The following is a 26,725-nucleotide window of genomic DNA, read 5'->3' on the forward strand; positions in this document are numbered from 1 at the left end:
GAGACTGACACTTTGAGAACCACTGCTTTAAACAGTCTTAATTCATTTTTAAATTCATTTTCGTTAACTCACAATTGTACCGACATTTGCGATTATATATTTCAGAAAAGACAAATCTTATCTTATTATCTTTGAGACTATTATAAGATTAAAAATATATATATAACACACCTAATGCATGGGATTCATATCAGGAAAATGTGGAAAAATCTCTAAAAGACAGACATTAACAAAACTTACCAGCAACACATATCTAATTCATGTGATTATCTAACTTGAGCATCTGTGACAAATACCTGTGTGTGTATTTTTGTATTGCTTTATCTTCTGCATGTTACATGTCCTTTAAGTTACCCATTTGTAAACTGGTAATGTTATACTTTACTATTTTCGAAAGATAATAAAGATAGTGATTTTCTTACCTCATTTTACCAGGACCTCGCAGAACACCTCTGACCCTTCACATCACAGTTTTTGTTCTCCACTGACGTCACAACTCAAATTCGCTCAAAATAAAAAACATTAACAGGCAAATATAAAATAATTCTGGACTGACTGAGCAGTTTCAACGAGCAGCAGCTCACAGTCAGCCGCCTCACTCACAGAAAGACCATAATAATAATGGTCATATTTTCAAATGTAGAAAGGCGTGAACAGTTTCATTGTCCAGTTTCCTGGATGACAGCAACCAATCATGATCAATGCAATAAAGTAAAACAACCAGTAGGAATTGTTTCAGCATGATAACGCAGCGAAATGTATTTAGTTTTATTGTTGTTAATGATGAGCAAGGGATAATAAAATATTAAAACTCGATTCAAAATGGTGTACAATGTACATCCAGCCAGTTGTTCTCGCAGAATAAACCCTGACAGGGTGATCAGGATCAGCCTGAAGGGGTTTATTCTGCGAGAACAACAGGGTGGATGTACATTATCCCGCTTATTACAAGGCTATTTTGCACATAAGTAAATAATTATATGCAAAATATTGATTTGAGTTTAAATATTTGAATGCAAAGCTTCCATGAAGACAGCAATTGCGAGCAAACGGCAAATTCAAACTTAACGGACATTTAAGGGAAACGGTGCAGGCAAACCACGTATTACACAACATTTCACCACAAAATAATTAAGGCAATAAAATAATTAAGACGGAAATGTTTTAAAACCTTACCAGTTTGTTAGTTCCCTTATAATCCATTACAGCGTACAAAACAATCTTAGCAGAATGGCAGCAGCTGCGTTTGTATGAAATGAGAGTGAGTCCACGATACCAGGATGACATAATTAAACAATTGTACAAAATTTTTGATCGAGTTTAAATATTTTATTAGCTAAACAAATGCAAAGCTTGCACCAAGAAGAAAAATAGTTCAAGCAAGAGTACAGCGCCGCCTGCTGTTACCCAGATGAGCCTGTGTTATCAGCTTTTACTGGTTGTTATCCAGGAATAACATACCTCTGAATGTCACGACTGACCAGTACTCGGAAATGTCGGGGATAATAGAACTCGGAAATGTCGGAAATATATACCTTTAGATTTTAGAATAGGTTTCATGATCAAAATACTGTAAAAGGCTATTAAAATAATAATAATCTTAAATAATTTAATTTGAATAATTTAAAAGGCAGACATTTATTTTGTATACTGTTGAAGACATTAAGTTGATTCAACATCTTATTTAAAAAAAATTATGTTGATTTACAAGTGTTTTTGTTAACCTTTTTCAACCATTTAGCACTAAACATTTTTCAACGTTAAAACAACAACTGACCTTATTTCAACCATATTTCAGCGTTGGCGTTCTGGGCTGTGAGCGGTTTGTCATTGTGCTGTGGTGTACTAAACTCAAGTGGAAATGTAACTGCGCCAGTTCCTCATCGTTCTTAGAACCGTTCTGCCTGACGGTAGAAAAGCGTAGATGCCACTGGCTTGTGGACCTGGTGAGGGATAATTCTGGCTGCCTGAAACCTCTCAATGACAGTGTTGACTGCATCACTGAAAAGGCCAGACAACGAAATCTGGGCAAAAAGAGACAAAAAGAATTATAATTCTTACACTATTTAACAATTTCCATGAAGATATGTGATTGGTAACACTTTACGGTAAGGGTACACAAATTACCATGAATTATTGAATAAATTAATGTGTGAATTATGCATTACTTCATGCATTAATATCTCATGAATTATCAGAACTAACATGAGTTCATAGTCTTTCATTAATGACTTCATGGATGAACAACACCTTAATTAAGACATTAAGGAAGGTGAGTACATCACCGTGATTTATGAATTATTACACATGATCATGATGTTTTCTTTATTCACAAAAAACAAGGTCTTCACTATACATTGTGGATAAAGCTATGCTTATGGTACATGATTCAAAAAGCATAATTTCGTACATGTAGGACTACTTGAATTATTAAAGGAATATAAAAAATCCACATTACATCATGCATGCATACAGGCTAGAACAGTATATCAGTTAATGTGAGAACTAATGTTTTTCATTAAATATGATATGAGTTATCAAGCATGATCATATCCTATTCATAGTGGATAAATAGACAGATCTTAACACTGGCCAATCACAGCACATATCATGTGAATTCTGTTCACATCCAAATACAGTAGTCATCATTAACTAAGCATTAGCTTTTAAAATTTGAAAAAAAAAAAATTGAAAAATTATATTTTATTCATATATTTTGCCGTGTCAGGACATCGGGACTTTAAAAAGTCCTGTTTTTTTTTTTAATAAAAATAAAAAGACACGAATAGACATGAAAATGCAAAACAGTGTGATTTCTTTTTTAAATCACAAATCAATTTTCATTTTTTATACATAACTACATATAAAGATGATTCTCAACTATATTATGAAAGATTTTTAAAAATAATTTTTCTTTCTGCAAAATGTGTGTAAAATGGCCATAAACAAGCTTTTCCATATACAGTGTGTCTATAAACTGCATCTAATTTGCGTATAAATGTGTTTTTGGGGCAACATAGAATGAACAAATAAGTGAAATAATGGGTGTAATAATTAGGAAGATTTTCATAATTGTATTTAATAGGAATATTGATGTGTAATTTTTTCTCTATTCATTTGTTGTGTCTCCCAAAGTATGTAGTCCTGGTGTCCTCTACAGTGGTCATGTATGAAATAGATGTCCTGTTTCATAACAGAAGCTCATATTTTAATTTGAAACCCCATAACATTTTCCTGAGATGTTGATTTATGACAAACTATTTGAAAATTAGTCAGATTTAAATGATAATTACAAAATATTATCATATTTCCATAAGGGTGTTACACTTGATGACTAAATTACTGTCGGCCATTTTTGAAGACCAAGGAGAGGGAGTGGTAGTCAGGAGGTAAAATTTTAACCATAATTTTTTTTTTTACAATCTTTAAAAGCTCAAGCTTTAGCCTCCTGCTCACAAAACCCCCTGCATCTAACATTTAATTCTGTTTTCTGCACTCTATACCCTACAAAGGACAAGTTTGTATATGTACTGCTGTGTTTGTGCCATTTATTTGATCAGATTATTATGTACAGTACATTGTGTGCAAAAGCTTGAACGTTCATGTTCATATTCATGTCATTTCACAATTATGCCATCATTGATAAAACACTGTTTATCAGTATTCCAAAGGACCAAGTCACTACTTTAGTTGAGGGGCCACAAACATGATGAAGTCATGAGAAACTAATGCTTAGTAAATGATGACTACTGTATTTGGATGTGAACAGAATTCACATGATATGTGCTGTGATTGGCCAGTGTTAAGGTCTGTCTATTTACATACTATGAATAGGATATGATCATGCTTGATAACTCATATCATATTTAATAAAAAACATTAGTTCTCACATTAATTGATAAACTGTTCTAGCCTGTATGCATGCATGAGGTAATGTGGATTTTTTATATTCCTTTAATAATTCAAGTGGTCTTACATGAACGAAATAATGCTTTTTTGAATCATGTACCATAAGCATAGCTTTATCCACTATGTATAGTGAAGACCTTGTTTTTTGTGAACAAAGAAAACATCATGATCGTGTAATAAATCATAAATCATGATGATGTACTCAGCTTACTTAATGTCTTAATTAAGGTGCTGTTCATCCATGAAGTCATGAATGAAAGACTATGAACTCATGTTAGTTCCTGATAATTCATGAAGTAATGTATAATTCACACATTAATTTATGCATTAATTGATGGTAATTTGTGTACCCTTACCGTAAAGTGTTACCATGTGATTTCAACTTTACCTTCTCTTGTGAACAGCAGGGTCACTCTTCCTTCAGTCCCTTTTGATTGCTTTAGTTCAGCACTGTCTTGACCAAGGACATTAAACTCATTTGCAGCAATCAGGAAATATATAAAGATTTTTAGCATTCTAAAAATAATACATTTGACATATTATTTTAGCACTGGCTGTTGACAGGATTTGTCTACTGTATTTACACCAATGTCAATTGCAGCAAACATTACAAAAAACAAATACACAAACAATGATTCTGTGTTTTTTTTTCTATTTAATTGTTCCATTAAAACAACGTACTTGAAGGTTGAGTTGGTAATATTGGTTTGTGTTGAGATATTTACTACAGTAAATGAGGGTCTTGTCCTGTTCCTCATCAGTATCCCTGGCATCTAGTGACAGCAAAAGTGACCCTGCCTTTGACCTCCCTCCTGCATTCGCTGAAAGAAGAGTTGAACAGTCTCTTGACAGTTTTTCACTCTTTTCCATTCTAAAAGATGAACAAGGGTCATCACTACTGTTTACAGCTTCATTAAAAAGAATGTGAATGTTTGAAAAGATTAAGTGCTCACATTTTATTCTAAGGTCCAATTCTCACCATTAACAAACCATTAACTATGACTTTTACCTCAATAAACTCAGAATTTGCTGCTTGTTAATAGCTAGTAAGGTAGTTGTTAGTTTAGGTATTGGGTAGGATAAGGGATGTAGAATATGGTCATGCAAAATATGTGCTTTATAGGTACTAATAAACAGCCAATTTGTTAATAATAAGCAACTACTTGATCAGTAACACTTCAGTATTATTTGCTATTAAGTTTTATTTGATCAGCTTGTAAGAGCACAGTAGTACTAAAAGTCTCATATCTAATTTTGACTTCATGCAGATTAAGCATTTCCTCCAATATCTAATATGCATCAAACTATTTACTCTCCTGTTGTTATGAGGTGTCAGAGAAGAGCAGAGGTGAGAATCAAAATGCAGTGTAGTTGTGTAGAAATCACAAATAAAGATCATCCAAACAGTGAAAGAAAGTGAAAGTGTAAGTGACGTTTAGCCAAGTATGGCTCAGAATTGGTGCTCTGCATTTAACCCATCCAAGTGCGCGCACACACACTCACACACACTCACCGTGAACACACACCCGGAGCAGTGGGCAGTTGTTTTTGCTGTGGCGCCCAGGGAGCAGTTGGGAGTTCGGTTCTTGCTCCAGGGTCTCACCTCAGTAGTGGTATTGAGGGTAGAAAAGAGTGCTGTACATAAACTCCCCCACCGACAATCCCTGCAGGTACCGACACTCGAATCCGCAACCTTTGTGTTACAAGTCTGACACAACTGCCCAAACAGGGAAAGAGACCTCAACAGCTTAACAAAATAATTCAAATATATGAGCAAATTAATCAACTGACAAAGACTGACTAGCAACAGGGCTGTTCATACAGAGAGAAGCTAACAAGATAACAAGGTGTAGTATCTTCAATAAAGATCACATTGCTACTTGTTGAAGTAAACATTTTACTTAACTGACCCCCAGACCTGTTGCTTTCTGCGTTACCACCGCGGTCTAAAGTACCAGGAAGATTAGGCAAATAGTCTGGTGACGTAGGTCTGCACGCGTTTCTCAATACAATGTATGCAAATTTTGGACTTGTATCCTCGGTAGTTCAGACTTTGCGCATTCGACTCGGGAGTGTGATGACCGTGGCGACGCAAATCCGGTAATTCTGCAAACAGCAGCGTACTTGATAACATCAGTCAGCTCACCTTGGCTACTGCAATTTTCCTCACTGTATATTAACAATAAAACGAAATAGGATATCAAATACCACTGCCTCCTTTCGTTTTCATTTAAAAATAATAATAGCCGCAGAAATGTGCTTAGTTCAGGGAAATGTGTATATATACCACCATTACAATGAAACGAAATATTATATCAATTTGCCTTTTTTATTTTCATTTTAACATAAATATAAGTTGAATACAGACCAAAGATTACCTGTTAGATTTACTCAAAACAAATTATATTTTATGTATAACCACTAAAGAGACATCAGAGCCAGCGGCACATATCAGAAGGTCTAGCCGAGGTGAGGCTGCTCTCCACGGATACATGATCATTGAGCTCCCGCTGATCGCGTGGAGCTTACGTCTCCGAAATCGGTGAAAAACATTTTTAAATAGGCACTGTCTTTATAAATAAACCACAGATTTGAGTTTTAAACAACTATATTCTCACCTGAAATACTTTTAAAATTACATTTCATGACATAATAACAGTAATATTTTGAAAATGCAAGGCAAGGCAAGTTTATTTATATAGCACATTTCGTACACAATGGTAATTCAAAGTGCTTTACATAAAAGAAAGTAAAATAATCATGAAGAAAAATAACAAAAATAAAACAAGCAATTTTAAAACACCGGAAATGATTTAAAAATTGACTTATTTAAAATGAATTTAAAACAGTTAAAAATAGAAAATGATTTTACATAGAATACAACCAATCAGCACTCAACCAATCAGCATGTTTAGCACCCAAGTCCCACCCCGAAAGTTCCGGAACTTTGAAAAAGTACTACCTCGTGAGCAGGGACTTTCTGAGGGGCTTTTTTTTACCCAGAACTTTATTTAGTTCCTGGTTCCTGCGGTGGAAATACACCGAGTACCAGCCCAAAGTCCCTAGTTCCTGGGTAAAGTTCCTGTGGTGGAAATGCGGCTCTAGTAATGCATCTTGACTATATTCTAGAGTAGACTTCATTCTTGTCCATATGAGAGTGCTGTGTCCCATATGGACTGATTACTGTCCATGCATGGAAAAATCTTCAAAATGATATTGCCATGTGCACCAGGAGAGATAAATCAAAGTTAAAGTTAAAGTTAAAGATGTATGCTAGTAATTTAATATTGATTATAATAATATGCACAAAAGACTTCTTTAAATAAAAAGAAAATATCTTTAAAGGGATAGTTAACCCAAAAATTAAAAATCTGTCATTAATTACTCACCCTCCTGTCGTTCCTATGAGAGTATGCCAGGCGCTCGCTCGCAGCTACATGTACACCTCTTGGTTGTTTAATTTCTGCGCGAGTACTTTTATCATCCCAGCTGAAGGTTCATTTTTGTGCTTGTGAAATAACATAATGTGCTCGTGAGCATGTCTTACACGCTCATAACTTTTGACTAAAAAATAACGCCATACTTAACCCATCAGCAGGACCTGTATCTGCTCCTTTGTGTGCAAGGAGGAACAGGATGAGCACTGCCAAAGCCCTACAAAATGACCTCCAGCAGGCCACTGGTGTGAATGCCTCTGAGAAAACAATCAGAAACAGACTTCATGAGGGTGGCCTGAGGGCCTGACGTGAAGTGAAAGTGAAAGTCGTGACATTTGTCAAGTATGGTAACCCATTCTCGAAATTGGTGCTCTGCATTTAACCCATCCAAGTGCACACACACAGCAGTGAGAAGTGAACACACCGTGAACACACACCCCAGAGCGGTGGGCAGCTATATATCCAGCACCCGGGGAGCAACTGGGGATTCAGTGCCTTGCTCAAGGGCACTTCAGTCATGAGTATTGAGGAAAGAAGAGAGCGCTGTTCATTCACTCCCCCCCACCTACAACTCCTGCCAGCACCGAGACTCGAACCTGTGACCTTCTGGTTACAAGTCCAAATCTCTAACCATTAGGCCACAGCTGCCCCCATGAAAATTAGTGGGCGTCCTCTAGTGGGCTCTGTGCTCACTGCCTGGCACTGTGTAGCTTGATTGGCATTTGCCATTGAACACCAGAATTGGCAGGTCCGCCTCTGGCGCTCTGTGCTTTTCACAGATGAGAGCAGGTTCACCCTGAGCACGTGTGACAGAGGTAAAAGGGTCTGGAAAAGCGGTGGAGAATGTTATGCTGCCTGTAAAATTGCTCAGCATGACCGGTTTGGTGGTGGGTCAGTGATGGTTTGGGAAGGCATATCCATGGAGGAACACAGAGACCTCTACAGGCTAGACAATGGCACACTTACTCCCATTAGGTATCGGGATGGAATCCTTGGACCCGTTGTCAGACCCTACACTGGTGCATTGGGTCCTTGTTCCTCCTGGTGCAGGACAATGCCCGGCCTCATGTGGCGGGAGTATGCAGTCAGTTCCAGGAGGATGAAGGAATTGATACCATTGAATGTCCCCCACGCTCGCCTGACCTTAATCCAATAGAACCCCTCTGGGACATTGTGTTTCGGTCCATCTGAAATCACCAGGTTGCACCTCAGACTGTCCAGGAGCTCAGTGATGCCCTGATCCAGATCTGGGAGGGGAATACAATAGGACACCATCCTTCGTCTCATTAGGAGTGTGCCCTGACGTTGTCAGGCATGCATACAAGCACGTGGGGGCCATACAAACTACTGAGTACAATTTTGAGTTGCTGCAATGAAATTTCAGTTTCTAATTTTGAGTGTCTTTGAATTCAGCCCTCTGTAGGTTGATAATTTTCATTTCCATTAAACAATGTGGCATCTTTTCATTCCTAACAAATTACCCAGTCCATGTCAGTATAGATATCCTGCATGATATTTTTCCCCTTTGAGATCTGATGTGTTTTCAAAGTGTTCCTTAAATTTTTTTGAGCAGTGTATTATTTTACAATCCTCAATTGTTATTCCTGCTTTTGACTCAATTTTTTATGGTGAATTCACAGCATTAAAATTATTCACGACTATAAATTGAAATTATCAACATGCATACTGACCTGAACCAACTCAAAGTGCATTACTTGATTGGTGGAATCATCCATTAAACTGTATGTACAGCATTTGACTGAGAATACAGGGCTACAAAGACAATAGGATGTAGATGAAATAAATGGTTACAGAACTGTGTTTGACTTCTACATATAAATATATTGCATTTCTACTTGCCTGTCAGATCTCCCATCCCCATACAAATGCACTCCTTTATGGAGTATGTGAAGAGTTTGGCTCCAAAACGCAATAAATCCATTTTGATTAATTTGAGTAAAAATTAATTTTCTTTACCAAGAAAGTGGCAAGATGGAAACCATTATTTTCTGTTTCAAACGTTCACATAGCATCTTTAGGTTATAATAACATTAAAAATTAAAATCAAAGTTTTGATTTTCAAAGATTTATTAATTATATTATTTTTCCCCAAAATGCAATTAATCCATTGAATCAATATGAAAGTTATTTTTCATATTGAAACTGATTAAAATATACAACATAATAAGTTGATCCACATATGACAGCCTCTGAACTTGGTCAATACTAATTATATTATATCATAATCAATACTTATATACTGGAACTGGACTAAAAAATTTGATAGATTATTAATTTGTTCAGTAATGATTTTATCGGATCATCTTGTTAATGCTATAAATTATTTACAGCAACACTTTATAATAACTGCACGCTATTAATCATTAGTTAAGCATTAGGAAACAGTTAATTCATCATTTATAAAGCATTAATAGACATTAATAAGCAGTTTATAAATACAGATTTAAATGCTTTATACTTGATTTAAAAGCATATCTATTATGTATTTAATAATTGTTTTTTCATACTTTATTAATGATCAATTTATAATTTCTAAATGAAGTATAGCATTATTTACACACCAGTTATTAAGGAGTTGTCAGTGGTTCATAAGATCACTTAGAAATTGTAAGTAAATGATTAATAAACTATTTAAATGTGTATTCATACATCTTATTTTTCAGACATATAGTAATAGAGACTTAGAGTGTTAATAAATGGTTTATTAACATGTATTTCTACTGTAATTCAGGGTTAATTCAGGTAGTTATAACACATATGTAGTTGTTAGTTAACTATTTTTATGAGGTCATCTAAAGTGAGGACTATTTATGCCTTGTAAAGCTTTTACAAATGAGATTTAAAGGCTGTTAATATTTCTATGTTCTGTATCACTGTGTTGAGTTTGTTTCATTTTTCTGTTCAGAAGATAACTGAGCCTTTAAATATCCTTTATAAATGCTTTACAAGGCATAACTAGTCCTCACTTTAGATGAGCTCACATAAATAGTTAACTGACCATTACTAAATGCTTTATAAATACCTGAATTTACTACATTTACTTACAATTTCTTGTGATCTTATGAATCACTGGCAACTCCTAAATAACTGGTTTGTAAATAATGCTATACTTCATTGAGAAATGATAACTTGATCATGAATAAGGTATGACAATAAAATTATTAAACACATTATAGATATGCTTTTAAATCAAGAATAAAGCATTTATATCTGTATTTATAAACTGCTTATTAATGTCTATTAATGCTTTATAAATTATGAATTATCTGTTTACTAATGCTTAATTAATGATTAATGGTGTGCAGTTATTATAAAGTGTTACCGCAAATTTAATCATGAACAAGAACATGAACAACAATATCACATTAGACCACATAAATTCCAAAATTATATTCTCCTTACATTCAACTTCCAAAAGTGCATTCATCTTTGCCATGTTACATACATTTAGTTGACTAGTGTTATGTGCTATATTAACAAAAACTTAAATGGCATTAATAAAAACACTAACACTGATGATTCATCTAATGAACGTGATATAGCACAGCTTGTCAGTGATCTACGGCTCTGTGTATTAAATGTCCCTCCATCTAAAACCCCCTGATGGAGATTTACCGGTGTTCTGTCGATTTGTCCTACCCTGTCAGATTTTGCTACCTCCCATTAAAACAGTGGGTAGTACAATTCGACAACGAAAAATGCTACTGTAAAGTTATGGTTTATTTACATCTACACCTACCACAACCCTAAACATACCCGTACAGTAATGCAAATACAGTAATTATGTGTTATTTTCGTGGTTGTAGCTAGAAGGGATACAGCTACATAAAACCAACAATAAATATTTTTTCTACCTATTGGATTGTGTTTTTATTAAAGTCTACACCTACCCCAACCCTAAACCTACCTTTACAGTAATGCAGATGCATTAAATATTGTTGTTCAGCATGAGAAAAAGGACGCAATATTGCTGTGCGCATGCGCAGTAAACCCTGGTAGGAAAATCTGATGGGTAGGATAAAATGTCAGGACACCGGTACTATTAATCACAGAACCGGCTTTACTGATGAGATGCGGATGACAATCACATGCGATTTATCATGCAGCCCTTGTTTGTTGATCACAAAGTACAAAGTAGATGAGGAAAACTAAGATGCGGAGTGTATTCAAAGCGGCGCCATTGCTGTCTAGAGTGCGTGGAATGGTGCGCTGTGATTGGTTGTTACTGTTTACAGTTGCGGGGAATGGTGCGCTGTGATTGGTTTAGCGGATATATTGCATTCTGCAAAAAAGGGAAACTGGGGCTTGTCACGGTTTGGAAAAAAAGGGAGAAAACATGACCTAATAACTCTGCGAATATCGCATTTTGTGTAAAATTAAACATTGACTTTTCAATACCGACCAGAAACAATCCTGATTTTGGTGGAAACTATTTTTATTTTTTTTTTTTTTTTGATGGCGTTTATTTTTTTTTGGAAACTATTTATTTTTGTTTTGTGTATGGATTGTTGCATTGTTTTCCTGATGTTCTTTGTAGGCAGCATCAATGACAGGGATTAGATAGGAACTCTGAAGTGCATAGAATGTTGTTTTCTTTAGCACAATTGCCAATGTCTTCATTAGTCACTCCAGTGAACAGTGTACCAGCTGCCACAAGAAGGTTATTTGTTGGCTTTCTTTGAACTTCAGTGCATGAGTTCCACATTCCTTGATGTTCATTTAAACATTCCCACTGCACACATATGAGGCTAATTGTTTTTTGTTTTTTTTTGTGTCAGTGACTGAGATTTTTCATGTATGTCATCTGGTAAATAGCTCCATCACATTGGACTCATTGCCAATCCATTTCCTTTCTTTATGGTTTGCATTTGCAGCATGCAGCAGCTCCGTCTTCTCTGTGTGTGTTTTTTTCTCCTGTTTATTTCCCCACATCAGGTATGAAATTTACATACTTCTGGACATGTTAACACCAACAGGAGTTTTGACACAGGTGACTCCTCTGGTTCTCGAGTAGTAGTTTGGATGTTCTGATGCTTAACTGGCGTTGACTGAGAAACAACTGCTAAATATGTAACTGGAAATAACTACTCTGTGTCTTTATATTTGTCCTTTACTTGTGGGAGCTGATTGGCCAGAAGTTAACCTACTCTCTGGGGGTTCTGAATGCAACCCTACCTTTGCTGAAGTATTTGTGCTTCATCATGGAGCTTCATCATAAGTTGACTCTATCATTGATGTAATTACTCCATAACTTAAATGCTGGGACTTCTGCTCAGACATTATCATCAGCCCCATCATGCCCTGCTCTCATCTCTCTAGCCTTTGTATAGTGAGGATGCTTTTAGGTATCCTCATACTTTTTCAATGTCTCACACAGACCTTGCATTGTGATGGAGTCTTTTAGATTTTCTGGGACACCAGACCCCTGTGGAGCAGAACTTGACAATCTGACAACGGGAAGACTCTTGATCTTGATGCATGTCTTTTGTACAACAGTCACTTCTACCACAAAAGACTGCTTTGTAAGTAATCTTCCTGATGTATCCCAATTCCTTAGCATATCCAAAACCTCAGAACAACTTGATGATGTAAAAGAAACTATGGAATCTCTCTTTTCTAGCATTTTAAAAACAGTTGCTCCTTTACACTTAAGGAAGGTTAAGGAAAACAGTCTGACACCGTGGTGTAATGAGCACACTCGCACCCTAAAAAGAGCAGCCCGGAAAATGGAGCGCAGCTGGAGGAAAACAAAACTAGAGGTATTTTGTATTGCTTAGTGGAAAAGTAACCTATCCTACAGAAAAGCATTAAAAACTGCTAGATCTGATTACTTTTCGTCTCTTTTAGAAGAAAACAAACATAACCCCAGGTATTTATTCAATACAGTGGCTAAATTAACGAAAAATAAAGCATCAACAAGTGTTGACATTTCTCAACATCACAGCAGTAATGACTTTATGAACTACTTTACTTCTAAAGTCGATACTATTAGAGATAAAATTGTAACCATGCAGCCATCAGCTACAGTATCACATCAGACAGTGCACTATAGATCCCTGAGGAAACAGTTCCACTCATTCTCTACTATAGGAGAGGAAGAATTGTATAAACTTGTTAAATCACCTAAACCAACAACATGTATGTTAGACCCTATTCCATCTAAGCTCCTAAAAGAGGTGCTTCCAGAAGTCATAGAACCTCTTCTGACTATTAATTCATCATTGTCATTAGGATATGTCCTCCAAAACCTTCAAACTGTCTGTTATTAAGTCGTCACCTTTATTTATATAGCGCTTTAAACAAAAAAGATTGTGTCAAAGCAACTGAACAATATTAATTAGGAAAACAGTGTGTCAATAATGCAAAATGACAGTTAAAGGCAGTTCATCATTGAATTCAGTGATGTCATCATCTCAGTTCAGTTTAAATAGTATCTAAAATAGTTAAGCCTCTCATCAAAAAACCACAACTTGACCCCAAAGAACTAGTTAATTACAGACCGATCTCGAATCTCCTTTTTCTGTCCAAGATACTAGAAAAGGTAGTATCCTCACAATTATATTCCTCCTTAGAGAAAAATGGTATCTGTGAGGATTTCCAGTCAGGATTGCTGTTTATGTTATAGAACATAAAAAAAGAAAAAAAAACTTCCTGGCATGGTGAGACATTTACAGATGGTAGACAACCAAAATGGGTAATACCGCCGCGCGTACCGCTGCCGCAGGTCCGCGGCGTTAACTGCAAATCAGTCGCGTGTTAAAATCATTCGCGAAACTACCGCCAGGTGGCGCAAAGGGACGGATTGCGAACTGAATGTAATTGTAAAATGAAAGGAAGACATAAAACAACAATAACATTATAATATACATTATAACATCCTTAAAAGCCATTAAAAAATAGGATCTTAGGCTACAGTCTACTCATCAAAAAATAAAAAAAAAAACCTTTACACAAAGGCTCTTATGCATGCTATTGTTTTTAAACAGTCATTATATATATATATATATATACGGATTAAAATGTTTTCATTTCGGTTCATTCTTGGTTTAAAAATAATAATAATAATAATAATAATAATCTTCAGGTTCCATTTGCAGAGCGAAATGAGAACGGTCCAGCATTTAGAAATAATTCTTATTCACTCTGTTATTATTCTTGATTTTTCAAACTTCTAACACGTTGCATTTTTGAATTATGCCTTTACTGTGTGACCAATAATTGTGAATTGTGACTTTGATCGCGCTGGTGCCTCACGCGCACATATTCATTGGAAACAGCAGTCGTTCACCGAGCCATGCAGCGGGGGCAGCGGGCCACTTTGGCATATTTTTGCTAATTATTATTTTTTTTTTTGTGAAATCCAAAGCCTATTTTACCTAATGAATAAGAGTTTAGCTTCAAATGGGCATCATGTTTGGATTTGTCCCGAATGAGAGAGATAAGTCCAACCTTATGTATCGCTTTAAATTATTTTTAATTATTATTATTTTTTCCTAATAAATATGAGTTTATATTATTATGTGGCCTGCTGCAATTTTATTTATCCATTAGAATTATTATATTTGTAATTCTTGTTCTGTTCTGATAATTTTTTTAAATTTAAAGGATTTGTTGTAAAGTGAAGGTAACTAAAATGTCCTGTTGGTACATTAGCCTATAGCATTATTAGGCCTGCCGTTATTATTTCTGAATGTAATAAAATGCAACTCTCACAAATGTCATTTATTTTTTAGCGGGTTTTCGTGTATGTTTTTATCCAGCTTTATTTTTCCATTGCATCTGAAAATGACTTTGTGCATCACATTCACTTCGTGAACAAACAAATATAACTTCAGATCTGCCTCCTGCGATGCTCAGCTGTGGACGATTTCAAAATGTTTGATATAAAGGTTGCTATCACATTTTATACAGGAATTGTTCATTAAAAAAAAAAAAATTGGATACTATACAAGATACAAGTTCATTTAGGCTAGCATGCACTGTGACATTTTACCGTTTCAACTTATAAACTCCTTGAGATTTTAAAGTCAGTTTAATAGTATTGAAATTCAAGTTGAATCTCGGAAAAAAAAAATTTTTAATTAAATTATTTCTATGAATTAATAAGTTAGCATGACTTTTTCATCATAGCATTTTTTACGAGCTGTATTCGTTTTCTGAAACCAAGCACCCACTTTTTTCTTTTTTAAATCTATGAATCGCCTGCATATCTCCTACAACCTACAAATAAGGGCTAATAGAGGTTCTTTCTTTAATTATTTATTTATAATGTTTATTCTTGAAGAAAATAAGTATTAATTATTTAATAAAATAAGGGACGATCCAAATATTTGTAATGTACAATAATATAGGCCTATATCTGCCTGCAGTTAAAAAGTTATATTTGTTTTGATTCATCCATTTATGTAGGCTACAATTAGCCTATTCTAAAAATAAAAATAAAAATAAAAATAAATAATGTCATAAAAAATGCCATCGGTCTGAATAAATTTTACCATTATAGAATTGGGGGTAGTAATTTAGGAGGTGAAAATACAGTGAAATTACAAATGGCATGGGATTTTAAAGCATGACAACTGAAGGTCTGTGAAACATTTGATGCATTTTTTTAAACAATGGCACTTAAAGTTTTCAACTAAAATATTACTATTTCAACCATATAGCCTGTGAATAAATAAATAAATTGCATACTTTTCAGTGAAAGAACACTGAGAGTGAAGGTTGCTTCTGGTGTTTGGATTTGTACTTCAATATAATGAGCTTCAAGTTTAAGGATAGCCTACACTAGTTGTATTTTTTTTTTTTTACTCTCTATTTAACAGCATAAACTTACAATGAAATACGTCTTCCTTCAGGCAGACTGAATGTTTTCCTGTCTTGCTAAATGTTGGGTCAGTTTGCGCGAGTCGAGTCCGCGCGCTGTGAAGCGGGAGCAGCTTACGGAGGATTCCGCCTGGTGGTCTAAAAGCCTTCCGCAAACGCCTACGTTCACAAATAACAATGATTTTGGCAAAAATAATGATTTATTATCAATTGATAATTTGTTATTATTTTGGTCTAGTGAAAATAATAATATGGGCTGCGGGAAAATAATGATTAAAAAGAGAAGGGCTGCTGTGAGTGCAGGCATGTTTCAACCCAGTAACATGACAATACACCGTTCCTCGCAGCTAAAAAACAGACCGAGTTCAGTTCAGCTGGAGGGGGCTGGGGGTAGTTCTGTATAACTTGTGGGGGTCGAGATAAAGGTGTGAATCTCTTGCTCTTTCATATGGACAGTCTTATGATGGTTTCAAACTTGCAGAACTGGTTTTAGGACAACTTTAAAGAAAGGTTTGATCACTTCAAATGTTGACTGTATAGCGACGCAATAAAGTTATTAGTTATTATAACTTAATTTCATTGGAAGTTGCCTTAACTTAAAAAAAAAAAAAAAAAAAATACGGTTGCATTAGGGCTGGGCGATAGGCCTATGGCCTAAAAAAAAAATCCCCGATTTTTTTCACAAAAAAATACGATTTACAATTTAAATCGATTTTTTTTTTTTGCCTACCTACTTAAAATCAATATTCAAATGACAAAGAAATTGTTCAAAATAAGTTTTATATATAAAAATATATTATTTTTTAATACTAGCCCATCATGCCATCCACTCGGCGTTAAGAGCTGTTCAGATTAAAACTGCCAGCTCCGCAGTGAGTCAGTGTCATGGACGGAGGACAGACCAAGTGTAGGCCTAAATCAGTTTTTCTAGTCTATATTTTCATCTCGTTATGCCGCTGGTTTAGGTTATGTATTTATTTTTATTTCTTATATCAATTATTTGTAAATATAGCAGACAATGTCTAACCGTGTCTACACCGGACGGCCTTGTTCATATAGGGCGAAACATCTCTCTCACTCGGCAGTACAGTAGGCCTATGTGAGCGGAGTGGAGCAGCAACAATTTCCCTTCGCGCTCCGAGCATTTAATAATCACTCCGCTGCGTTCATTGATACCAGAAACACTGCTCCGCCTTCACTCCGTGGCTAAAGTTGAAATGTTATGTTCATAATAGCTTATAAAAATAAAATAAAAATAAATAAATAAATAAAATACCAGGACAGTTTCAAAGGGGATTAGGCTATTGTGTGCAAACTTTTTGTCCTACCAAACGCCAAACTAATAAAATTGTCAGCATTAAAAGGTATAATTGCTGCTTTCTGCTGTGCAAATTTTGTTTGTGATGAAAAATAACAGTTTACATTTTCGTCAGTTATTTTATCTACAGATCGATGCATTTGTTACAGATTTCTGCTCATTCAAAATCAGATACAGATGAAGTAGCCTACTGTAAGATTACATTTGTTTGAATGCATTATTGCGACAGCGATTACGTGTGAATGTGCTGTATCTGTTTAAATCATGCTTTAACCCGAAAATAATCAGTAAAAGGAAGACAAACTCCTTGAGAACTAGCCTGTAACATCCTGCTCGACTATTGCCGTCATTATAGTCTTCTGATCGGAGAGATTATGTGAATCAAGCTATAGCTAAATATGTTTATCATGTGAATTCTTGCTAAATATGCAGTTATATTACGGGCTGTTGGCATGATGAATTGTATTCGTGATGGAGCGGTGCTGGAGCGAGTGAAAACCACGACGCTCCTGACTTTTAAAAAACCCTCTCCTCTTCAGTCAGAATCACTCCGCTCCGCTCATACTCTGCTCGGCAGCGTGTCTCAAACGCGCGGGGGAGGGTTGAGCCCAATCATTCTCAAAACATTAAATATTTATTTTATTTCAATTTTCGTTTTTGTGTTTCAGAGGAAAAATCAGTGTTAAGGTATCTCTCCATTACAGGCCGTTCTGAAAGAAGAATTTATGCAAACGCGTATAAAATTCTTTAAAAACTTTAACAGAGATGTCTAGATGGTATTTAATAGGTCTGCTTCCCACGTAAGATTTTTCTAGTTAGGCTACTAGTCGTCATTTGTCATTATTTCAACTAATCGCAAGTTTATATTAAATTTACAACTATAATCCAGCCTTAATATATTCCACGCTCAAGAATATGCATTAAGTTTGTCACAAAGCACAGGCAGAAGTAGCCTAATAATTATGAAAAAGCAGATATTTTAATTATTTATTAATAAACAAATGTTTTCTTGTCGGCTGCAAGATGAAATTCACAGTGCTGACTCTCTCCACATGCATGCGCCTTTAAACAGAAATACAACCTTCACAGATTATATAATGCTTTCGTTTTGAAATGATTAGTTTAAAAGACATTTCAAGCTTTTTGTAGATATATTTCTCATGTATGTGAGACGCCACAATTTTCAGTTATTTCATTATTAGGAAAAAAATCACGTGATCGAGAGGGCGCCTCCCTGTCATGCATGTGCATTAATAATTTTTGCACAAACATTTGAATATAAATAATAATTCACATTTTGCATTTGCATTACAAAGTAAATAATTTTTTACATGCAATTATCCAAAATAAAACCAAACAAGATTTGTAATGAAGATAAAATATGTAGACAAATAAGAATTAAATGCTGCGTGCACTCAGCATCATGCAGAGCAAATCTTGCACTGATATTTTACAGAATATTATACAAACCTGCATTTAAATGCGGCTGCAATTTATTTATTTTATTTCGTTTCTTGTTTTAATTAGGCCTAAATAAAGGGAGCGAAATTCTCTGCAAACATCTCATCCTCTGCCTTTCCCTTCTCCTTTTGCTTTCAATCATTCCCAGCATCATGGTCTTCTCTAATGAGTCCTCCCTTCTCATTAGGTGGCCGAGTATTTGAGCTTCAGCTTCAGTATCTGTCCTTCCAATGATCAGTCAGGGTTGATTTCCTTTAGGACTGACTGATTTGATCTCCTTGCAGTCCAAGGGACTCTCAAGAGTCTTCTCCAACACGATAGTTTGGGGTTGTTTTTTTTTTGGAATTAATGATTTGTTATGATTTAGGTTTAATGGACTTACGTTACTGTTGGGAAAACCATAGCTTTGACTATACAGATCTAAAATTGTCATAGATTTTATCTCAAGAATCTCATGTAAAAAATGTTCACAAACTCTGTTACTAATTTTATTGTTCCCTGCTGCCCTTCTACATGGCAAAGCAGGTGATGGAGGACTTACCCAATATACATGAGAGCATCAATATCAAGTGGATAGGTATTTTTAAATGAATAAATCTAAATTTGAATAAAGTTGTCGAAGGTTCTGTGCAGATGGTTAAATGACTCTTTTCATAGCTTTTCTCTAACCGTTTCATTCATTCAGTCTTACTTCCCCGATGTATGTGTGATTGTATGTTTGTTTGTTTAGACTAGTTATGTGTTAGTGTTTAGTTAAATTTTTTGTGCACAAAATACAATAGTTTCTGATTTTGTCACTGCTTGCAGATCAATGTCACTTAAAGAGCTGATCTTGCTACATGCTCTGATGCATTAGTATTGAAAGAAGCTTATTTTCTCAGGCCACGAAAATGACATTGCTTATATAGTTGATATGGAATTACATTTATGAAATTACAATTATAAGATTAGTCAACTGTAATATTAATTCTGCTGCAATTATTTCTGGCAGCTGAGGTAAATAATTATAATTAATTGTAATTATTTATATACATTTCCCTTTTGAGGTAATTTGCTACAAGTCAGTTAGAAATACCAAGGATTCACTCAAAACAAGGGGAGTATGCTTTTAACTATTATGCCACCTGCATCTGGAATTAATCAGAAGAGATCAGATGTGGTGAAACAGTAGCTACATTTAAATTCAGACTCAACACATCTGTTTGCTGACTGTGCTAACTGTTTTAATTCATTTTAAATACATTTTTAATTAAAAAAAATTAGCTTTTATTTTTTATTGTTTTGATTCCTTTTTATGTAAAGCACTTTGAACTACCATTGAATATGAAATGTGTTATGTAAATAAACTTCCCTTGCCTTTAAAAAAAACTGTTAAAATTAAATTCACAACCTAACAATACAAAAAGAATAAGGCTTTTCTGCATTCTTATTTTTATATTATTGAAATATTTTATTATTTTCTGAAAATGTGATGTTATGTAAAAAGTTAGATAAAGCAGAACAATTATACAGGTGTTAGTCTTTCAATTACACAACCGTCAATACAAAGGGAAGCAAATTAGGAATAATTTTTACTGTAAAGTGAACATGGACTATGTAACATTTACTGCTGTGAATTCTAACTGCAGTTTAAGGAAAGCAAACATTGTATAATGCTGCCTGTTAATGTTTTTTTAGGTTGTTTTATGAGTGATAAAGTGTGGTTGTTGGGTGAAAACCTTTGCTTGTGTTATGAAGAATGAGTACCAAAATACCAAAATGATGTATTTTGGTATTTTCTGTGCATTTTGAATGTGAAATGAACTGCTGTGGCAAGATTAAAGTTGGTTAAGAGAACTGTGTGAAGAGTTTTGAAAAAGTGACCAAAATAATGATAAATGTGTCCTAGCTATTGGGAAAAAAATAACTATGCAGTGAAAGAGGGAATCAGATAATAGATAGAAACTAAGAAACAGTCAAGTTAATGTTTGTGAAAGACACTTTTCAACTGAAAGGTAATTTTGATAGTAATAATGCTAATTATTGATGTGACACTATAATAAAAACATTTCCATCAACAAATGTAGGTTGAGAAAAGCACAGAAACACATCGTCACTCAGCAGGACTGACACACACACACACACACACAGATCTTACTGTCTATATGAGGATTTATGACACATTTATTCCGACATGTTATCACAGATAGCAGCTCAGGTATGGTATTAGTGTCATGAAGAGACTCTATAACATCTCACTGTTACTGATTTATCATCCAGGTAAAAGTGTTATGGGTAGAATCTCTTGTCAGTCTCTTCTGATTCATCAACACAGTTTCACTGATGATTTATAACCAACCCAAAACCCAGGATAGAGCGGCTGAGTGAATGTGGTCTGGACTGTGTGGATGAGGCTCATTGTGTTTGTGGGGCTGTAGAAGGACAGAGTTCCTGCACTGTGATCCACAAACACTCCTATTCTACTGCTGATGGACTTCACAGGGATACAAGTCACAATATTATTGTGTATGAATGAGTATCTGGAGCGAGAGCAGAACAAACTCCAGGACTGATCATTCAATCCAAAGAAACATTTATCATCCTCTCCCTTCCTGCTGATGCTCTTATATGACACTGATATATCCACATCATATCCACTCTGCTCAATCTCCCAGTAACAGCGTCCACACACACTCTCTCTACACAACACCTGAGAGATATCATCAAATCTGTCTGGATGATCAGGATACGGCTGATTTTCATCCACGCCTGTCACCTTTCTGTTCTCCTCAGACAGACTGAGTTCAGTGTGTGCTGTGTTTGGATCCAGTGTGAGAAAACAGACATCTGAACACAAGAACAGAGATATTTAAATAACAACATAAATCACTACAGCTATTAGTTTGTGTGTGTGTGTGTGTGTAGACATACATTTTTGTGATCCTGCTGAAATCCTGGATTCTCCTCCATATTCCATACTACCAAACACACACAGGGAGGCACATTCAGTCAGTAAACACACAGTGCAGTGCGATTAGCCACATTATATCTTCAATTATAATTTTGGCTTCTGATGATTTTTAAAACAAGATGATCAAGATAAAGCAACATGTTAAACCATCCTTTAAACAGGCTAACAATATTCCAAACATGCTAGTAAAGTACTAAACATGCTAGAATAGCATATGTATGAAATACTCATTGCATATTTCTTTGTAATTACCTTGCTTTGTCATTTGTACCAACCTCACTGATGTCATTGGAAGCTTTAGGCAATCAGACACGATTACAGTCATTTCCAATAGAGTTGACACTATGTAAATACACTGAACAAAGTTATAAACGCAACACTATTGTTTTTGTCCCCATTTTTCATGACCTGAACTCAAAGATCTAAGACTTTTTCTATGTACACAAAAGGCCTATTACTCTCAAATACTGTTCAGAAATCTGTCTAAATCTGTGTTAGAAAGCACTTCTCCTTTGCCGAGATAATCCATCTTATTCTTTTTCTATGCCATGGGTATTGAGGAAGAGAGTGCATTCATTCACTCCCTCCCACCTACAACTCCTGCCAGCACCGAGACTCGAACCGGCGACTTCGGGTAACTAGTCCAAGTCTCTAACCATTAGGCCACAGCTGCCGAGTATGGTAATCCCATACTCGGTGACATTAGCCAAGTTTGGTAACTCGAAAGTTCACACACACAGCAGTGAGAAGTGAACACACCGTGAACACACCACCTGTTGAGCAGTGGGCAGCTATATCCAGTGCAAGGGGAGCAACTGGGGGTTCAGTGCCTTGCTCAAGGGCACTTCAGCCATGGTTATTGAGGGTGGAAGAGAACGCTGTTCATTCCCTCCCTCCCACCTACAACTCCTGCAAGCACCGAGATTCAAACCTGCAACCTTCGAGTTACAGGTCCAACTCTCTAACCATTAGGCCACAGCTGTCCTAGACAGATTTGTAAACAATATTTGAGAGAAATAGCCCTTTTGTGTACATAGAAAAAGTCTTAAATCTTAGATCACGACAAATGGGGGCAAAAACAAAAGTGTTGCGTTTATCATTTTGTTCAGTATATGATTAAGTGAAATCAATGCACTTGTTTCTGTTTCACAAACAATTTGTTTTTATCAGCAATCGAGTCTTAAATTAACCTGTTAACCAGACACCCCATTATGGGACTCACAGCTGAAAGTGCCCTACCTAACTTAAAATTGCAACAGTTCCTTACTTCAGTGTGTTACACACACAATTTTGGTGTCTTTGGAAAGAAGACCCTTTGGGCTTTACTTTTTATCAACCAGAGTTGATAATGCTCAAAAATACTAAAATTTATAGAAACTGAAGTGCCTTGAAAAAAATTGTACCACACGGATTTTTTTTTTTTTATTTGATATAAAAATACATGAAGTCAGTCCTGGAGCAATCTAAAAAAGTAATGGGTTGAAAGTCACATGTCTCATGAGATTCTATTTCAAATCTGAAGAAGATACCATGAAAAATGAGATTCCTGCAACCATTTTTCTGAGACTATGTGTAGCCCCCCCCCCCCCCCCAATATAAAAATATTTACCAACTCTATTGAAGGGTTCTACAAACTATTTTAGTCATTAAAAATACCACTGCATAGTTTCAATTTTAATTCAATATACAGACACTTAGACATCATATAAGTGATTTATTTGAGCACTAGAAAAATACAATAAGAATAATTTGAGTAATAAAAATAAATAAGAAAAATAAAAAAGATTTAACTATGTATGCCAATTACAATACATCCTGAGATTGCTAGAAATTCAACATTTACAATGATTTCTGCTCATATAGTCAATTATCACGTGTTGAAGTGCTGATGGACAGTTATAGAGATGGTAATCATACAAATGCGCCATAAAGTCAATAATCACACTCTATTCATATAGACGGCATTCACATTGATAGCTGTGATTACACAGTAATAGTGGATTCTGATTTGGACTCAAACATATGGTAATCATGCAGATACAGGCACATTCCCCATAAACACACTCACACATGTTGCAAAAAAAAAAAAAAAGAAAGAAAGAGCCGATCGCTAAGTTCCGCCTCCATCAGATGACAGGTGCGTCACCGCGCGCGTCGCGACCCGTCATGAGAGAGCACCAGAATTCAAATAAACAATCTTCCGCCTAACTTTCACTTTTTTTTTAGATCATCTCATTCTGTTTGGGACACTGTATGCTACAAAACCATGCTGTTTTTTACAACCAAGAAGCAGTTTCTTGTGTGAGTTATTCCATAACGGACACAAACAATACTGTCCCTGAAGAACTGAAACGTAAACAAAGGAATTATCATCCATATAACAACATTATTGCTTCATTGGACTAAACATGCTCCATGAGATGTCATTCAGTGGACCCTTACCTTCCTAACTAAACCGGGATTTACAGCTGTGGATGTGTTTATGACTTGCTATTATGACAAATCTGGTATGTACTGTGTTTTTATTCTTCATGTTTTGATTTGTTATGTTTGATTAAATTTTAATAGCATATTTTTTATAAGCTTTCCATTGAAAAACAGCGATCTCAATGCTTGAGGCTTAGATCTTTATAATGATATATAGTGTGTCAAGATTCATTTTGTGCCATTTCATTTGCATGATGGAGCGCATCAGAAAGGAGCGCAATTATATTAACTGAAATATGTATTTTAATATATACTATGTTTGTTGTCAGACATCAAATTTACCCTGAGTTTTATTCCTTTTAAGAACATTAAATGTATTGAGATTAAAATAATTGTTTGTTTTGAGATTTTTGTGATGAATGTAATTATTTTGTGATAATGAATATATTTTTATTCCAATCATTATATAAAATAATTGTTCCCTTCACCACCTTTGAGCAGATTATGGTTATTCATACTCGAAATTGGTGCTCTGCATTTAACCCATCCAAGTGCACACACACAGCAGTGAGAAGTGAACACACCGTGAACACACACCCGGAGCAGTGGGCAGCTATATCCAGCGCCCGGGGAGCAACTGGGGGTTCAGTGCCTTGCTCAAGGGCACTTCAGCCATGGGTATTGAGGGTGGAAGAGAGTGCTGTTCATTCACTCCCTACCACCTACAACTCCTGCCGGCCCGAGACTCGAACCTGCGACCTTCTGGTTACAAGTCCAAATCTCTAACCATTAGGCCACAGCTGCCCCAATGTGCCCCAATGTGCCCCAATGTGCCCCAATTATAGGTTCATTACATAGACATAATGGTTTTCAAATTTTACTAACTGTATTTTCTGTCCACTTTACTCTAACCCTAACCCTACCCCTACGCCCAAACCTACACCTCACAGAAATGTTTTTTTTTTTAAACACTTTATTCTATATTACCTAAAAGCTTGTTTCCTTATGGGGACCTAAAAATGTCCCCACAAGGTAAACCAGTACACACACACACAACGGGTCAAAAGTTATGCATAAAAAACAGACATAAACAAAATGATTAACATACCTGAGTTTGTCCAATGAACAGTTTGGATTCTCCAGTTTTTCAGAGAGCAGTTTGACTCCTGAATCTCCTGGGTGATTGTAGCTCAGATCCAGCTCTCTCAGGTGTGAGGGGTTTGAACTCAGAGCTGAAGACACATAACAACAGCCTTCCTCTGTCACCATACAGCCAGACAACCTAAAAACACAACAATAGTCCACATGACATTAGTTTGACAATCAGACATACTTTGAGTTTAAAATAAATGTCTCACTGGTGTTACCGCACAACAAAAAGCAGTTGTTCTTTTAACACTTTCAACATCACTTTCTATTTACATATTTGTGACACCAATTTCTAGTGTCTTAATTTATAATTGTTGTTGATTCTTAAAGAAAGGCACTTGGTAAGTCTGCTATTTCTTTTCAGTTATCATAAATATTCTTATTTGTCTTGTCATTTCATACAAAGCTTCTGTTGAGTTCATTGCTATAACCTATATTTTTATTCTTATTTGTCTTGTCATTTCATACAAAGCTTTTAGACTCCAGAGGGTTAAGAGGGTATAGCTTGATTTGCAACATGTGGATTACTTGTTACTTTTTGGTATTTTAGCTGTAAAATGCATTTTTTTTAATGAAAACTGGCACTGGTGTTTCTGCTCATGTGAATACCAGTGATGACGTTGTGTGAATACACTTACATTTACGTCACTTCCTGATTGTTGCTGCCGTGTGTATTGAGTTTGAGCTCCGTCATGTTATTTTCTATCGACTATTTTTTATCTTAAAAATCTATTTTATACACCATTATTTTCGTTTCTATAACGTGTGAATATATTCTCTATCTTATTCTACAACAAAAACAATCAGAGCGCCTTGTTATTACTAGTTTTATTTTGATTCCCCAAGTCTGCTATTTAGCTTATAGCCCGTTAGCATCACCAGGGTGGTTACCGTTAATCGCGCTTGCATTGCTAATACTCTATTCACACACATTACCATTGCTTTACTCACTGTTACTTGCTTTAATGGTGGATGTATGTCTACTTTTGAGTGCAGGTGAGGACACGTTTGAGCTGCATTCAGTGCAGCTCGAGCTGGAGGCTGTGGAGAAGCAGATTCGCGACCTGGAGGAGAGGCAGTCCCAGCTGAGAGAGCGGAGAGCCACGCTGGAAACCTCCCGGGCTGATGCTCACAAGTCCGGGGTAAGTATACAAGCATGCTGCTAACAGTCCCACAACTTCTACTCCGTGTGTTTCTCTGCACAGGCCCAGTGCACCCAGGACGTGATCT

At 35.7% G+C, this 26,725-nt stretch overlaps 1 protein-coding gene across 1 annotated transcript; it reads right to left on the minus strand.

Moving 5' to 3' along the window:
* Nucleotides 1-1,889: 1,889 nt before the first annotated feature.
* LOC122142793 (stonustoxin subunit beta-like) lies at nucleotides 1,890-25,769 on the minus strand. Its single transcript, XM_042753850.1, has 4 exons — nucleotides 25,455-25,769; nucleotides 21,880-21,926; nucleotides 21,308-21,795; nucleotides 1,890-2,024 (listed from the first exon to the last, which is right to left on the minus strand). Exons 1-4 carry the CDS (start codon nucleotides 25,613-25,615, stop codon nucleotides 1,890-1,892), a joined length of 831 nt encoding a protein of 276 aa, XP_042609784.1. The 5' UTR covers nucleotides 25,616-25,769.
* Nucleotides 25,770-26,725: the final 956 nt, after the last annotated feature.

This window comes from Cyprinus carpio, unplaced genomic scaffold (assembly GCF_018340385.1).
Source record: "Cyprinus carpio isolate SPL01 unplaced genomic scaffold, ASM1834038v1 S000000168, whole genome shotgun sequence".
Lineage (NCBI taxonomy): Eukaryota > Metazoa > Chordata > Actinopteri > Cypriniformes > Cyprinidae > Cyprinus > Cyprinus carpio.

Excerpts from the sequence above, each read along its gene's own strand:
- LOC122142793 (XM_042753850.1), bottom strand. The coding sequence starts at position 25,615 with ATGGTGACAGAGGAAGGCTGTTGTTATGTGTCTTCAGCTCTGAGTTCA. Across the intron at positions 21,796-21,879 it reads TTCAGCAGGATCACAAAAAT|ATGTCTGTTTTCTCACACTG; the intron begins GTATGTCTACAC and ends TCTTGTGTTCAG. Across the intron at positions 2,025-21,307 it reads CGCTCTATCCTGGGTTTTGG|ATTTCGTTGTCTGGCCTTTT; the intron begins GTTGGTTATAAA and ends CTTTTTGCCCAG.